Consider the following 17,289-nt stretch of genomic DNA (forward strand, 5'->3'; position numbering starts at 1 on the left):
TTAAACACTGTCCTTTAGAAGTTGCAGCTGGATGAACTTTATTCAGGTGTGGTCCTCACGGACACAGGAGGTCTCTCCGCATTTCCACACTCAGCAAGGGAACATTTTAGTATCAAATCGGGAACCGCATTGCTCCAAATATGCAATAGGTGAAATAATACATTAAAGACACGGCTTTCCTCGTGGAAGCCTCAATGAGCCAAGCCTCAAATTTTCACTCCAACACAGGCCCATTCACAAAATGGCGACTTAAACTTAACTAATTTTTATTGGTCCTAGCCAAGTGCAATCCAATGTCTTCTCTGGAACTGTCCAGTGCAAGATGTGCCGACTTTCCCTTTTACTTCTTCTAAACTCTTCTGCCGCCCGCCACCCAATCTGATTGCTCCTTCGGAATGTGGCGCACAAAATGTTAAATTCCCACGTTCACTTTGTTATATCGCAGTGAGTCTCCCTGGTGCTCTGGGTTCCACACAGAGACACATGACTTTTTAATTGCTAAGTTAATTTTCTTAGTGCAGTGATAAATGCAGCCAAAGGGCAATTGATTCGTGAGATATAAAATGTGGAGGCTAAGGAAAATAGGGTAATGAGAATAATTATCTGTTATTCTGAACTGAATAATGAACCAAAAAATTCAATAAATTTCTTTTTATCGTTAGTTAAGACAAGAATTAAAAGTTTGATTTTCCTTTATACATACCAGTGTTGAACAGCAGTGGGAGTGGAACTGATATTGCTGCAACATTCACTAAACCACTGAAGGACCTTTAGGAAATATTAACAAATATAAATATTCACCGGAATTTCCCTTCCATTGAGGGACTTGACCGAAAAATATTCCATTGTGTGAGATTTGCAGTCAAAATATTTATCATGTTATTTAGTGCTTGCTTGTCCACATTCACCAAATAGAAAACAAAAACGTGAACATTGTCCACGCAGCTTATCAGTGTCATTGAAGGTTATGAAAATAACCAAACATTTCCCAGTTCGTAGAAATAAGATACAGGCAAATGGCAATGTGTGGAATTGTTCCTGTCAGTGGAGCAAGTTGTTACCAGAAATCAGACGTGGGGGCCTTTCATAACGTGTTGTGTCCAGATTACCCAAAATAAGGATGGAACAACCTGTAAACGTTGCAATATCATCTCGCATTATATACATAAAATATGAATATGTAAGTACCCTTTGCAGTGCCTAAGTGGAGATAATGGAAAACATGATATTTTGAAGCAGAGTCTTGGAACAGATCAATTGCCTTTTATGTAGTAGCTAATGCTGGCAAAGAGAAGTGTTCTGCTGATATAACTTGAGCAATATCATCTAGTCATTTCAAATAAACAGATACATATGATTTTCTGTGATCAGGGTATTAAGAAAAACAAATATGGCAAACGGATCATTTAGCGGTGTTTCTCTCTTTCAAGACAAACATCATGAAAATCAGTGCTTACGACAGACGAAGCACCAAAAACACAAGCAGTACATGGGAACTAAGAAAGGTGGATTGGGCTGATGCCCAATCCTCACCTGATGCATGGCTGATGCATAGCTTGCACAAATCACCTTTGGTCCGGAATAAATAATTAGCGTGTCATCACAACCAATGTCCTGGGTTAGAACTCTCTGACCTGAACTTTGTAACTAGTGGTGTGCCACAAGGAGCAGAGCTGGGTCCATTATTAGTAAAAAGTAAAATGGGCTAGCAAATTTGTTGATAACATCAGTATTGGCAGCATAGTGTACACCGAGGTCGGCTGTCAAATCTTGCAGAGTGATCTAGACTAGCTATGGAAATAAACTGAGAAATTGCAGATGCAGTTTAGTGCAAACACATATTAGTTTTGCACTTCAGAAGAAGAAACCAAGGGAACGAATTTTCGGGCTGATGAGTTCGGTAAAACAAAAGAATCTGGGAATACAGATTCATACTTCCACGAATGTGACATCACAGGTAGATAATATTCTATAGAAAACTTTCGGCATATTGGCCGTTATATATGAGAGCTTTGAGTACAGGAGTTGGGATGTTACGTCGAAGTTGTATTAAGACCTTGGTGAGGCTGAGTTTGCAGTGTCGATTGCAGTACTGGTCATCTACCTACAGGAACGATATTAATAAGCTTGAAGTAATGCAGAGTCAAGATACAGTAGTGCCAAATGTTTGTAAACCCTGTAATATTCTCTATGTCTGCATATATGTGACCTAACATGTTATATGTGATCTTCACGTTAATCCTAATACTCGATAAAGGGAACCCAGTCAAATAAATAACACAAAAATTTGTGTTTGTTCATTTACTTGTTGAGAAAAATGGTCAAATATTGCATGCATTTGTTGGAAAAAGTATGTAAACGTCTGGGGTAATGTGTTCCATAAATGCTATTCGGAATCAGGTGTTCCAAACAATGAGATTATATTGAAGTGTGTGTTGTACAGGTGCCCGGCCCTGTAAAAGATACAGACAAGGTCAGCGCTTCTGGGGAAAGATCTCTTTCTGTGCACCCTGCCTCAATCTAAATGTTCAGAGTACCTTAGAGGAATTGTACAAATGCATCAAGCTGGAGAAGGCTACAAAAGCATTTCTAAACTCCTGAGTGTTCATCAGTCCACAGTAAGAGGAACTGCTTACAAGTGGATGAAACTCAATACCGCCGTTAGTCTTCCAAGAAGTGCTACCCTGCAAAGTTCACACCAAGAACACAACATGTAATGCTGTAGGAGGTAAAAAAAGAACCTAAGGGTGACATCAAAAGACAAGTAATAATCTCTGTTCATGTATCCACCATGGAGGAAACCGCTGCTCTGCAAAAAATATTGCTGCAGTTCTCAAGTTTGCAAAAGAAAACCTGGATATTCTTCAACACTCCTTGGACAGAGTTCTACGGACAGTTATGACAAAAGTTAAACTTTTTGGCAGAAATTCACATTGCTATGTTTGGTGGAAAAGGGTCACGGCACACCAACACGAAAACTTCATTCAAACTGTGAAGCATGACAGTAGGAACGTCATGGTTTGGGGCTGCTCAGCTGCCTGGTCAGTTTGTAATCGTGGAGGGAATATGAATTAGAAATTGTATCAATACATTTTAAAGAAGAACGTCAGGGTAACAATCCGTCACCTGAAGCTTGGGAGAAGTTGAATAATGCAACAAGGCAACAAGCCGAGAGACAAGAGTAAATCAATACCAGAATGTTTCAAAAAGATGTTAATTCGAAATTTAGAATGGTCGAGTTATGGCTGAACAAGGGGGTCATACCAATTACTGAAAACAAAGGTTCTCATACTTTTTTCTAACAAATACGTGTAATATTGGATCATTTTTCTTCATAAAGAATTGAACAAATTTTGCGTTTTTGTGTTACTTATTTAATTGGGTTCTCTTTATCTAGCTCTAGCACATGCAAAGGTCTGATTAAGTTTTCTACAGGGTTCACAAAACTTCTCGCACCACTGCTAATTATGCTGCCATGACTGGAGGATTTGAGTTGCAGAAAAATACGTTGAATAGATTTGCAGTTTATTCCCTGGATCGTATTTGGGGAAGAGCTTATAGAGACATACAAAATTATGTCGAGTGCAGATAGAGTAAATATATGCAAAACATTTCACTCAGCTTTGGTGATGGGTTTGGGTAAAAGATGAAATATTTACTTCGAAACAGAGGGAGTCTTCTACACTCAGAAGGTGGCGCGAGCGTAATGAACCGTAAGCTCTATTGGTGGACGCGGTGTCAACTGAAACACTTAAAGACGTTTGAATAGGTACACAGGTCGGAGGGCTACGAAGGGCTCTGTTTCGGGTGCTGGTAGATGGACTCGGCAAGATACTCGGTAGGCACGGAATAATGGGATGAACAGCCTGTTTCTGTGCTGTAGTGCTCTATGACAGTTTTTTTTCCCCCGCTAAGGCCAGTTAATTTGATCTATATTGTGATGTCGCCAGTGGGGTAGGGTAATTACAGTGGTCTTAGCAAACTACTTTTCTGCGTCTCCTTTGCCTTACACTACTGGAGGCGGACCAATCGTCGGTCTTCCACAGGTGTTAGATACGTGAAATAAACAGATGTGACCTCTAACCTCACAATGCGAAGATGTGTCCAGATGTCAGCACACCGAAAGTAACTTTCAATGCAAAAACACGATGTGAAATAACAGCTGTCCATTCGTGATTATAGTGTAATTAAAAACAAATATATGAGAAAGTGAAACCACCTTTCTATAACAGTTCGGTATACACCGCTCACATCAGTAACACATTTCTCACTGATGGCTTTATAAGTTTGTTAACCACCCTCCCATGAATACCTTCGCTTCTACGTCCCAACGCGACGGCTCCAGAACTAAATCTAATTATGTATTTCTTGTTTTAGGGCGTCCAGGGGATTGTCAGCCTGACCCGTCAGGTAATCATTTGTAATTATAATTACGCGCAGGTCTGAGTCTGATTGTCACTGAAAATCAAGCTGAGAGATGACTGCTGAAATCCCGTGCAGTGATCCGGCAGACAAATGACTCTGCTGACATTGTCCCAAAGATTAAAGTAGTTCACACAGTTTATTTTATTTTTGAGTGTTGAGGGTGAAATCACGTTAAGGCTCAATTTAACTCTTTCTGCTTAACAACTTTCTCCCAGATGAAGGAATGTCTTCTCCCGTCCAAACAGGTTTGGGGTCTATCACTGAATTGATGAGGGCTGAGCGCAGCGGGACACTGACCGAGCAGTCTAACAGCTGTTCTGCGAAAAGAGGAAACGAACCCTCTGCTCATCTTTTTTTTCTGGGAAACGCTTTGTTCTCCGGAACAACGGGATTACTCCCGGTTCTCCGGATGATCACGGGCTTACTGTCTGCTTTTGTCACGTTTAGCAGTTGGTGTGTTGTCTGCCACAGCCTGATTGTTTGTTTGATCATAACATGGCACCTGCGGAGTTTATATGCTTGGGGTGGCTGGGCAGAGGGAGCGGTTTGTTGAGCACCGACTAGCCGCAAGCTTAAACTGTCGTTAAAGATTGATCTATCATTCACTGATATTTTTCAGAAAGCGTGAAGTTGAGGTTGATGGACGGAGGCAGTCGATGCGCCGGGAGGCTGGAAGTTCAGTACAAGGCAATCTGGGGGATTGTGCATGATAATAATTGGGATCTGTATGACGCGACTGTGGTGTGCCGGGAGCTGGGTTGCGGCGAAGCGATGGATGCCCCAGGTGGGGCTTACTTTGGAGCAGGTTCCGGACCTATTGTGATCTACAGTGTTCAGTGCAACGGAAACGAAACATTCCTGCGGGAGTGTAAATCTGGAACTTGGCATCCTGGTATGTTGCCTCACTCCAATGATGCTAGCGTCATCTGCTCAGGTAAGAAACAGAATATTGTCCCTTCCATCCCGCCGGATTGATGATCCCATGATGTCCCGACTGTAAAATAATGCGGACTGATAGCCGGCCGCCACTGATGTAAAACACCATTGGACTGTTTCGAAATTACTCCCGTCATGTTGTGATCACAATTTCTGTTACCGAACGTTTACACCGATATTAATTAGACACGTGCATTTACTACACAGTACTGGACACGACACAGCATTTGAAAGGGCTCAGCGATCAAGCAGCATCTATGTTGCAAGATAAAATGCTGTCAAGACTGGCACTGATCCAGATCTGAATCAGCGAGAAATTTTATACCAGAAATAATGCACATTTCGCTGAGTTCCTCCGTAGTATATCTTTAGTTGTTCCATTTTCTAGCACTTGCATCGATATAGTCATTGCGTTGTCTGCCTTTAAAGCGAAACTTTGTGTATTCCCCCCATGATTTGTGCACCTCAATAAAGATTTAAATCCTCGTTTCTGCACAATTGTAGTGCAGCCAGACAGATAGCATCTGTGAATATAGAATAACAATTTCCCAAAAGTCAGATGCTGGAAATGTGAAATAACGTCAATAGATGTTGCAATCAATGTAATCTCGTATAGCAACGGTGATGCGGAAATTAGAGTTAACACACTTTGTGTCACCGTCTTTGCACATTATATTTCCTTCCGTATGTCCATATAGTTACTGCTGTAAAATAGTGTCTAAATTTTAAAAAAAAAACATACAACATAGTAACTCCTACCCACTCCCTACAAATGCTGCCTGACCTGAGATACATTACCAGAGTTTTTGGTTTAAGATCAGATTTATTGCATTTGCGTTTATTTCGTGTTGACACGACACTGGTCATGACATTGAATACTGAAATGAGACTGCGTGTGTGTCAGTGTAGTATGAGACTCAATGGCAGATCTGCCCGTCCCGTGAGCCAGGTCTGTCGCGGTACATTTACTTGTGATGTTACCTTCAATAACTTGGAAATTAAGTGCAATGCACTTGGTCGATACTGAATACTGTTACGTGTCGGTAATGGAGAAAACGAGAGCCTATCGCCGTAGAAAGTATGGCTAAGATGCTGGAATTTGACTCAGATGAATTATGGAGATAATTATGGAGCGGTGGGGGGAGCACTGCAGTGCAGGGTTTAAAGAAGATTGCAGAAAGCTGTTGAATGAGTCAGCTTCATCATGGTCACCGGTATACGTTGCATTTTCTCTATATCTAGCAAGCAGATGAATTTTTTACATTTCCTTCGTTTTCTCAGCAGGTTATACAAAGCCTAAATATTAATCAAGTATCAGCTCATATATGGTGCACTGCATTCATACTTGTGTCAGGAATACAAGTGAAGCTCACCTCATGTCGTCTGGACATTCTGAGATTTTACCTCACATCATCTGTAAAGTAGCAGTCAAACATGAACATAACGTAAACTGGACGAGACCCACAAGTGCTACCGCGACAACACTTAAGCAATCTTTAATTATCAGGCAACAAATGGCTCATCAGATTCTCCCCAACATGAATTATTATTGATGAGTCAAAATTCAAGAATGTCAGGCAGTGTTAACATCGATCAGCCTCCATAATGCTCAGGATGTTTAAGATCATTCGGTACAAAGTAACACATCTGAGTCAATTTCCAACCTGACGAAGGATCTCGGCTCGAAACGTCGACAGCGCTCCTCCCTATAGATGCTGCCTGACCTGCTGCGTTCCACAAGCATTTTGTGTGAGTTACCAACATAGGAACTCATTTTCTCCATTGCCGATACATAACAGTATACAGTCTCGAACAAGTTATTTGCAGTTAATTTACATGTTATTGAAGTTACAGTTATTAAACTCACAAATAAAAGTACTACGATGGAATTGGCTCACAGGACGCGCAGTTCTGCCATTGAGTCTCATGCTACCCTGACACTCACACAGTGTCATATCAGTATTCAGTAATACCCAGCTAGTGTCGTGTCAACATAAAATAATCGCAGATGTAATATATCTGATCTGAAACCAAAAACCCCAGAAACAATTCCCAGCTAATGCAGCATTTGTAGAGAGGGTTAGGAGTTACTGTGTTGTTTCTTTTTAACCGAAGCCTTATGTTGTAGCAGGAACTGCATGGACATACGGAAGGAAAAATACTTTGCGAAGACAGTGGTACAAAGGTGTTAACTATACTTTCCACTCCACAGTTGTTGCACGAGATTGCATTGATTGCAACATCTATTGACGTTATTTCACCTTTCCAACACCTGTTTTTTTGGAAAGTTGTTACTCTATATTCACAGATGCTGTCTGTCGGGCTGCAGTCTCATTGTGGAGAAATGAGGACTTAAGTCTTTGCTGGAGTGCGTAAATCATGAGGGAAATATACTCAGCTTTCGAAGGGGACATGAGTCCATTACGCTATCGTTCCAAATGCTAGAAAATGGACAAATAAAAGCATACTATGGAGGAACTCAGCGAAATGTGCATTTTTTGCATATAATTTCTCTCTGATTCAGATCTAGATCAGTGTCAGTCCTGACAGCATTTTATCTTGCACCAAAGATGCTACCTGACCGCTGAGCCAATTCAAATGCTGTGTCGTGTCCAGTACTGTGCACTAAATATGCGTGTTTAATTAATGTCGCTGTATAAGTTCGATAACACAAATCGCGATCACAACATGATAGGGATATTTTCGACACCCAATTTAGTTTCACATCACTGGCGGCGGGCTGTCAGCCAGCATTATTTTACAATCGGGACATCAATCCGGAGGGACCGAAGGGACCAAATTATCTAAATTATCTCAAACATATTGAGCATTATGGGAACTGATCCATGTCAGAATGCCTGACATTCCTGATTTCTGACTCATCAACTATGACATGATATTGGGGAGAATCAGAAGAGATATTTGCTGCCTAATAATTACATATTACATAAGTGTTGACGCCGTACAATTTGTGCGTCCCATCTAGTTCAGGTTCTGTTCATGTCTGACTGCTAAGTTACAGCTGATCTGATTTACAATCTCAGAATGTCGTGGAGAGATGATGTGAGGTTCAGTTGTATTCCTGACACTTAGTCAGTATGAACACATTACTTCATTTTGTGCTCATACTTGATTAATATTTAGACTTTACACTACCTGCTCTGGAAATGAGGGCAAATGTTAAAAAAGCATCAGAGAAATTCATCTGCTTGCAATATAAAGATAAAATGCTACGTAGGCTGGTGCCCGCGATGAAGCTGACACAGTCCACGAAGTTCTGCAGTTTCTTTAAATCTTGCGCGGTTGTCTCCCACTCCCATCCCCACACACTCCATACCAGAATGCAATGCAACCAGTTATAATGCTGTCCACGGTACAACTGTAAAAAATTGTGAGTGTTTTAGGTGTCATACTAAATCTCTCCAAACTCGAATAAAATACATTCTCCGTCGTACCATATTTGTAACTTTAGCGATCTATTGGACCCAAGATAAAGTCTAGGAAATGTTGTCACCCAAAATATGAAATTGCTATCTTATTCCACTTCTGATCCCCATATGTGGACTGGTGTATGTGCCCTCTTATGAAAATTTCTCAACTTCAAAATCAGTTATTTGATTCAGTGAAGGTTGTTTCTGCGATACCACACAGATGCTTTCTATATGTACATGTAAACGGCTTGATTTCAGCAAGGCATTTGATAAGGTAACCAATGCTAGGCTTATGGAGAAATTAAGGAGGCATAGGATCCAAGTGGGAATTGCTTTTTGGTTCAAGAACTGGCTTGTCCACCGAAGCCAAAGAGTGGTTTTAGACGTGTCATATTCTGCATGGAGGTCGGTCACCAGTGGAGTGTCTCAGGGATCTATTCTGGGACCATTACTCTTCGTGGTTTTTATAAGTAATCTGGATGAGGAAGTGGAAGGATGGGTTAGTACGTTTGCTGATGACACAACATTCGGAGGTGTTGTGGATAGTGTGGAGTGCTGTCAGAGGTTAGAGCGAGTCTTTGATAGGAGGTCAAACGGGGCTGAGAATTGGCAGATGGAGGTCAACCCAGATAAGTGTGAAGTTGTTCATTTTGGGAGGTCAAATATGAGGGCAGAGTATAGTATTAATGGCAAACATCTTGGCAGTGTGGAAGATCCGAAGGATGTTTGGGTTCGAGTCCATAGGACGCTCAAAGCAGCTGCATAGCTTGACTCTGCGGTTAAGAAGGCTGACGATGCATTGGCCTTCATCATTTGTGGATTTCAATTTAGCAGCCGAGAGGTAATGTTGCAGCTATATAGAACCCCTGTTAGACCCCACTTGGAATATTGTGCTCAGTTCTGCTCGTCTCACTACAGGAAGGATGCGGAAGCCATCGAAAGGGCGAAGAGGAATTTACAAGGATATTGCCTGGATTGGGTAGCAAGCCTTATGGGAATAGTTTGAGTGAACTTCGCCTGTTCTGCCTGGAGCGATGAAGGATGAGAGGTGACTAGATAGAGGTGTATAAGATGATGAGAGTCATTGATGGTGTGGATAGAAAGAGGCTTATTCCCATGGCTGAAATAGTTGGCACACAAGGACATAGGTTTAAGGTGCTGGGGAGTCGGTACAAAGGTGATGTCAGGGGTAAGTGTTTTTACTCAGAGTGTGGTGAGTGCGTGGAATGAGCTGCTGGCAACGGTGGTGGAGGCGGATAGGATAGGGTCTTTTGAGAGTATTTTCGTTAGGTACATGGAGCTTAGAAATATAGAGGGCTATAGGTAAGCATTGCAATTTTTAAAGGTAGGGACATGTTCGGCACAACTTTGAAGGCCGAAGGACCTGTATTGTGCTGCAGGTTTTCTATGCTTCTGTGTCTCTATGCTTCTATATCTCGTTCTGTACGCCTTTTCATTCCCATCAAAACGTCTGCCAACAGTTATTGTGTCATCAGCGAATTGACAGATGGGATTTGAACTGTGCCGTATCACACAGTCCTGGGTGTAGAGAGCGTAAAGCAGTGCACGAAGTACACTACTTGAGCTGCTCTAGTGTCGATAATCAGCGCGATGCAGATGGTATTTCCGATCAGCGCAGACTGTGCTATTCCGGTGAGGAAACCAATGAGCCAGTTGGAAAGGTTGATCCCAGGTCTGGAACGTTAGATCAGAACGGTTGGATAGTTTGTTTTAAGCACTGAATCATGGTCAATATACAACATCCTGATATAAATTTTGATATTTTCCAAGTGCTCCAAGGCAGCCTGACGGGCCAATAAGTGGGGTAGTGCTCCGTAAATCGAACCTGGTCTTTTTTTCTTTTAAATGTCAATAATCTAGCTAGTATTTGTCCACGAACTTCCTAGCTTTTGATTCGGGTATGCACAGTCTGTTCTCGTTGGCACATGTTCGTCCAGATAGGCTTTAAAGAAGTAGAAGATACGAAACATAGGGATAGGCAGAGGGATATTATCTTAAGCTGCGGCCAAATATAGATCAAATTGAACAGTGCGTGGAATATTGGCAGATTTATCTCGGTAAGTATGAGGGAATGCGGCTTAGTATGGCAAACGAGGACATGGGGTACAGTAAGGAGGAGGGGAAGAAGGAATTTTGAGGAATGTTGATATATAGAAACATCTTGCGGTTCATAGCTTCATAGATCGAAAAAAGTAACAACAAAGGAGGACGAAGGGCCTGAGAGATCTTATAGCATCTTTGCTATGAGAGATCAAAATAAAGCATAAAAGATCGTGATAAGATCGTAATAAAATTTTGTAAAATACAATTTAAACTTCACGTGAAACACTAACTTCAGCTTTGCAGCCATTTTATACGAAAATATGGGAATGATTTTGCTTGAGAAGTCGCAGAAGAGATGACCAAGGACCTTTCTTGAAACAGAGGATTTTATTTATGGAGAAAAGACTGGATAGACTGAATTAGTTTTCGACAAAACGAGCAAGACCTGCATGCGACCTGCTAGATTTGTGCAGAGATGTGAGGGAAAGCTGTTTAGATTTTCAGAAATCAATCAATAACATTAAGAAAAGGGGGGAAAAAAAACAAGTCGTTAAGTTAAATAGGTATGGGGATAAAGTGGATCTGACAGAGAGTGAACGACATCTGGAATGTCCCAATGTTCATAAATCATTCAAGTGGGCTCTCTTCTTAAATGTTGAAATTCATCGGCATTTCTGCTTTGCTGCATTAATAGCCCGCGACGCTCCAAGGCAGATGATTTTCCAGCACTCCGATTCAGTGCGTTGTTAACAAACATGTTTTGTAAGTTTTTGAACGCTATCCTTGCCCGTTGTTTGTAAAGTGAAAAAAAAACCCGGTAATTATTTGTGTACATTTGTCAGTCGTGTATGGGGCAGCAGAACTTTGCAGGCTGGCCCATAAAGTCTCGTTATTGGAAAGGACGCAGGAATAAGCCAAGGAACTAAATACTGATGATCCTTTCTTCAGCGAAATGTACGTTTCTAGGAAAGGACTCTGGGACGATAACGTTCTGCATTTGGGATAAAAAGATTGGCTCTCTTTGCGGGGTAACAATGTACCATGAATTTGCTCGAGTTTTTTTTTTCTTCTTTAAAAGCGAATCAAGTAGATTGACGAACGCAAGTAGGTAAATATTTTCTCCATAGACATAACATAAGTCTTTGACGAGGACACGCATGGCAGTTTAGACCACGAGGTTAAATTGCGAGGTAGTTATATGTATGTAAACTCTTATTAGTGATAGAACAGAGAGACAGTGATGGAGAGTTCTTCATTCAGTTTTGAGAACGGAGAACAGTATTTTCCTTGACCTGTTATTACAGTATATTAAAGACTTGTACAACATTCCAGGTAGACTGAAAAAATAATTTGTGGATTGCATCAAAATTGTTAGCACGGTGAATTGTAAAGAATGTTGTCCCAGGTTATGTCACGATCTATATTAAATTCAAATGATATGCACGGGAGTGGTAGTTGAAATTCCACTCAGAAAGGCGCGAAGTTTTTTATATATATTGTGTGTGTGTGTGTGTGTGTGTGTGTGTGTGTGTGTGTGTGTGTGTGTGTGTGTGTGTGTGTGTGTGTGTGTGTGTGTGCACGTGTGCGTGTGCGTGTGTGTGTATTAGGATTTAAACCAGCGTAAGACATACATAGTGAATTAATAGATATTGAGCTGTGCTATTGAACAGAGAGAACAAGTAATTGATTCACTGAAAGTGACAGCACAAATGGGGTTGTGTGGAAGCCATCTGGTGTACTTTTCCTCATCGGTCGAGGATTTGAGCAGAATTGTGGGTCGTCAGATTACTGATGTGCACGATGTCGGTCCGAATGCACGTTTAATGTTGTGTGTGGTTCTGATCTCTGCTCTACAGGGAAGACAGTCTTATCCTGTAGAGTGTAAGGAGAAGAATCAGTGGGACTTTTGATAGGACTAGACAGCTTGAGTTATAAGATACATGGACAAGATAAGACTATTTTTATAAATATAATGGAGAAGTTAGCTTAGAGCGGTTTAATATATTTATAGCCCAGAAGTAGGATACGGCGTCAGAATCTGAACAAAGTTAGTGCAGTAAGACGGGGAACATTTTCTTCATATTACACAGCGAGATTCATTGGCGAAAATGGCTTCATTGAACGTTAATGAAGAACACTCATATTGGTTTTCGCAGGGACCCTAGCCGTGGGATAGCAGAGGATCTGACGTAACACAAGGAAACTGGATTATTTAAGGATCATTATCTGTCCCAATTTAATTTGAAAAAATAAAAATGAGGCCGCCGACGGTAGACTGATATCCGGATGTGAAACTCGGTAAAGTCGACAAGTGGGAAAACAGGCTAAATGCACTTATGATAGAAATATTGTTCAACTCTAAATCTAGAATAATTCCTATCATGACTGTAGAGAATGCTTTGCTGAGACACAGCATCAGCTTGTATAATATGAATAAAATCTGATCGGTATGATGCCAAAATTAATCTATCAGTATCAAATTATTGTGGTGCAGAAAAACATGTCATCTGCATGAAATGAAATTTGAATCCAGAAGAATTCGGAATCTGAAATAATCTGAACTCAATTGGATTTGAATGCACGCTTTTATAATTGTCATTATTATGACTGTCCTTTCTATATTTTTTTCAGGTCACAGAGTTCCAAGATGAGTGTCCGGGCATGACGAATGCTCAGGAAGACTGCAGATGCACTTTGGGAAAACCTGGGGAACGGTCTGTGACTTGCACTGGGACGTGGAAGATGCCAATGTGGTGTGCCATCAGCTTCAATGCGGAGTCGCTGTCTTTGTGCTCAGTGGAGCCCATTTTGGAGCGGAGAGTGGTGCTATACTGAACGGCGTACTTAACTGTCGTGGTAATGAGTCAACCGTTCTGGACTGTTCATTTTCACCAAGCAATCATGGTTGCACCCACACGAATGATGTCAGTCTAATCTATTCTGGTGAGTACTAAATCAATATGAAAACCTTGATGGCACTGCTAATTCATTAGCAAATTTTCAAAAATTCTTATTCAGGAAGTCTAAATTGTAGTTCCGTTCGATGAGCTATTGATGTGAGAATGATCAACACTTTCGGCGTTGAAGTGTGGACCTGAAGAATTTCGGATTGTTTAACATTAAGTAATCATATCTATGTGGGGTTCTGTAGGAGAAATTTAAAAATGCATCTATTTGGAAACTTAGATGTGATGATCCAGGGATCAGCCGTCAAAGCCTAACGCATAAATTACAATAGCGTACAATAAAGGAAGTTGGTATATTATCGACTTTTTTCAGCATCAAGGCGCCGAAGATCCATAATCATTGGGGATTTGCCTGAAAAAAAAACAAGAGAAGTAAAACAAGCTCGGATGGACAGCTGAATAGATACGGACAACATACGCAAATCAGCAGAATTGACAGATAAAATTATTGTCAGTAAAATGGAAAGAAAGGGGTGCAAGTAAATACGAGAAATTAAGAACGCTAATGCATGTTATGGGTTTATAGGCTAGCGGGATACAATATCAGCCCTGCAAAACTATTATAAATAACAAAACAAACTACTGCAAATTAAAAAAAAATAGGAGAATTGCAGGATGTTAACTAATCCTTTTACATCGGAAATTGTATTACACTATAGAGGAAACAGGTGGCGAACATTTTCAGAAAACACCATTCAAATTAAATCAGAGAATACATAATGACAAAATGACGAAAATGAAATAACAGTTGGAAAATCAGTTCCGACACAAAACTGTGATAAATAGCCGACAACAGATGCAAAATGAGCTAAACGCTGAAGTATTCAACAGAGTTCGTATTCTTCACAAGAAAAAGAGTTAACACGTATCACCGTTGCCTTTCATCAGGGCTGCCGCAATTAAATTTATTTTGTATGGTCCTGAATGTATTGATTCTTGTTAACGTTGAATAAGTTTGACCTTCCTTGGGAAATGAACTATACACGAGAAGTTATGGAAAATTTGGTAGAGAAGTAGTAAGCCCTGGTTTGGGAAAATCTGTCCACTCCAGTGTAGAGGAAATATCGGTTCGAGACACACTGTGGCATTGCAATCGGAGTTTCGCGCAGCAGACTTCAGCATTATCCCGTCAACAATGATGAAACAAAGTGGCTAAGAAAACGAAATCAATGACATAGTCAATACTCGAACAAAAGATGGCTTCTGAGTGCCCTGAGGATTTCGACCAGGATGAGGCATTTTGCTAATTTCCTTGAGAAATGATTCAAGAAAATAAAAATCCTTCAAGCACAATTCCACATCAATTTAAATTGCAATAGGTGGCGAATGTAAAAGGCTAAATCTGAATGCGTGTTGTGTCTACTAAAATAGGTTGAAATTTAAACCAATTGAATTATGCATTATGTTATTTTAGTTTAGAATGCGATCGCATAATAATCAAACCTTGTATCTGTATATTCAATGTTGCTCGACGGAAGGGAAAGTAGTGGGGAAATAAGACCGTGTGGATAGTTTTAATATTGCCAATTTGCATTAAAAATGCTCCGATAGTTTTCTGCGCTAGGATAAATAAATAGTCAGATAGATAGATTCACAGACGTCGTTAGTTAAATAGATCAAACAATCGAACAATCAATAAATACATACAAATAAGGAAAAATTTAATTATCATTAAAAATTATAATGAGCATCCATAGTAGGTATTTCAAAAATGTTACAAAAAACAGAAACTAAAAAAAGAATAAAATAAAATACACATTCTACGAAAAAGGTAACGAGATGAATTTATCTTATAAGTTGAAATATAAACAATTAATCATTGATCTACAAGTATGCACATTGAATTTATCTTAATTTTGGAAAAGGATCATTTGAAAATGCTGGGAACCATTCAATTTGTTTATTGATATATTCATTCAATATATTCACCTTATCATCAATTAATATATATGAATGTTGAAGTAAATTCTATTTAAACCTTCCCCTTCATCGCAATATGATCTATTTTCTTTGCATGCCGGTATCCCAGATATGGAGATTATTTTATATTCATCCATTGTTTGTGTTATAACTTACAACTTAGTTTTATTGTACTAGAACTATTGCACCTTTCTGTGAGCTTTCAAAATTGAACTCTGTTCATTGTTCAAAGTGATGTTATATTTGATAAGACCATAAGACTATAAGCAGAAGTCGGCCATTCATTCCATCGACTCTATCATGCCTGTCCCCGGGCCCCACTCAAACCCATACAGCTGTTTTCTCCTTTGTGGTCATGACCAATCAAGAATCCATCAATATTGCACTTTAAATATAAATATAGCTGCGACTTCCACAGCTTTCTATGGCACAGAATTCCAAAATTTATTACACGCTGGCTTTAAAAGGATCCTCCTAACCTTGTTTCGAAAGAGTCACCTCTCAATTCTGAAGCTGTGTCCTCTCAGACTGAACACCACCACTACAGCAATCGTTCTCTCCACATCCACCTTAACGAATACTTTCAAATTTCGGTAGGTTTCAAGAAGAACACCCCGCCCCCATCCTCACATTCTTCTAAATTCTGGTGAGCACAGAAGCTGCCAAATGCTCCTCACACGTTCACCCATTCCTTTCTGGAATCATCCTGGTCAAGTTCCTCTGGACTTTCTCCAATGACGACATCCTATAGACAAAAGAAAATAGAGAGTAGGTGCAGAAGTAGACCATTCGGCCCTTCGAGCTGTACCGCCATTCTGAGCTCATGGCTGATCATCTACTATCAATACCTGGTTCCTGCCTTGTCCGCATATCCCTTGATTCCCCTATCCATGAGATACCTATCCAGCTCCTTCTTGAAAGCATCCAGAGAACTGGCCTACACTGCCTTCTGAGGCATTGCATTCCACACTTCCACAACTCTCTGGGAGAAGAAGTTTTTCCTTAACTCTGTGCTAAATGACCTACCCCATATTCTTAAACCATGCCCTCTGGTACTGGACTCTCCCAGCATCTGGAACATATTTCCTGCCACTATCTTGTCCAATCCCTTAATAATCTTATATGCTGCAATCAGATCCCCTCTCAATCTCCTTAATTCCAGGGTGTACAAACACAGTCTCTCTGACCTCTCTGCGTAAGACAGTCCGGATATCCCAGGAATTAACCTTGTGAATCTACGCTGCACTTGCTCTACAGCCAGGATGTCCTTCCTTAACCCTGGAGACCAAAACTGTACACAATACTCCAGGTGTGGTCTCACCAGGGCCCTCTACAAATGCAAAAGGATTTTCTTGCTCTTGTACTCAATTCCCTTTGTAATAAAGCCCAACATTCCATTAGCCTTCTTCACTGCCTGCTACACTTGCTCATTCCCTTTCACCGAGTGATGAACAAGGACTCATAGATCTCTTTGTATTTGTCCTTTACCTTACTCTACACCGTTCAGATAATAATCTGCCTTCCTGTTCTTAGTCCCAAAGTTGATA

General features: G+C 40.4%; 1 protein-coding gene across 1 annotated transcript in view; it reads left to right on the forward strand.

The window, feature by feature from the left end:
* The first annotated feature begins 5,064 nt into the window (after window positions 1-5,064).
* LOC140728526 (CD5 antigen-like) overlaps window positions 5,065-17,289 on the forward strand; it is a 59,875-nt gene continuing 47,650 nt past the window's right edge. Inside the window, exon 1 of the mRNA XM_073047415.1 lies at window positions 5,065-5,359. Coding sequence (XP_072903516.1) covers window positions 5,065-5,359 — 295 coding nt within the window. The remainder of the gene's footprint in view (window positions 5,360-17,289) is intronic.

The sequence above is a fragment of the Hemitrygon akajei genome, chromosome 1, assembly GCF_048418815.1.
Source record: "Hemitrygon akajei chromosome 1, sHemAka1.3, whole genome shotgun sequence".
Lineage (NCBI taxonomy): Eukaryota > Metazoa > Chordata > Chondrichthyes > Myliobatiformes > Dasyatidae > Hemitrygon > Hemitrygon akajei.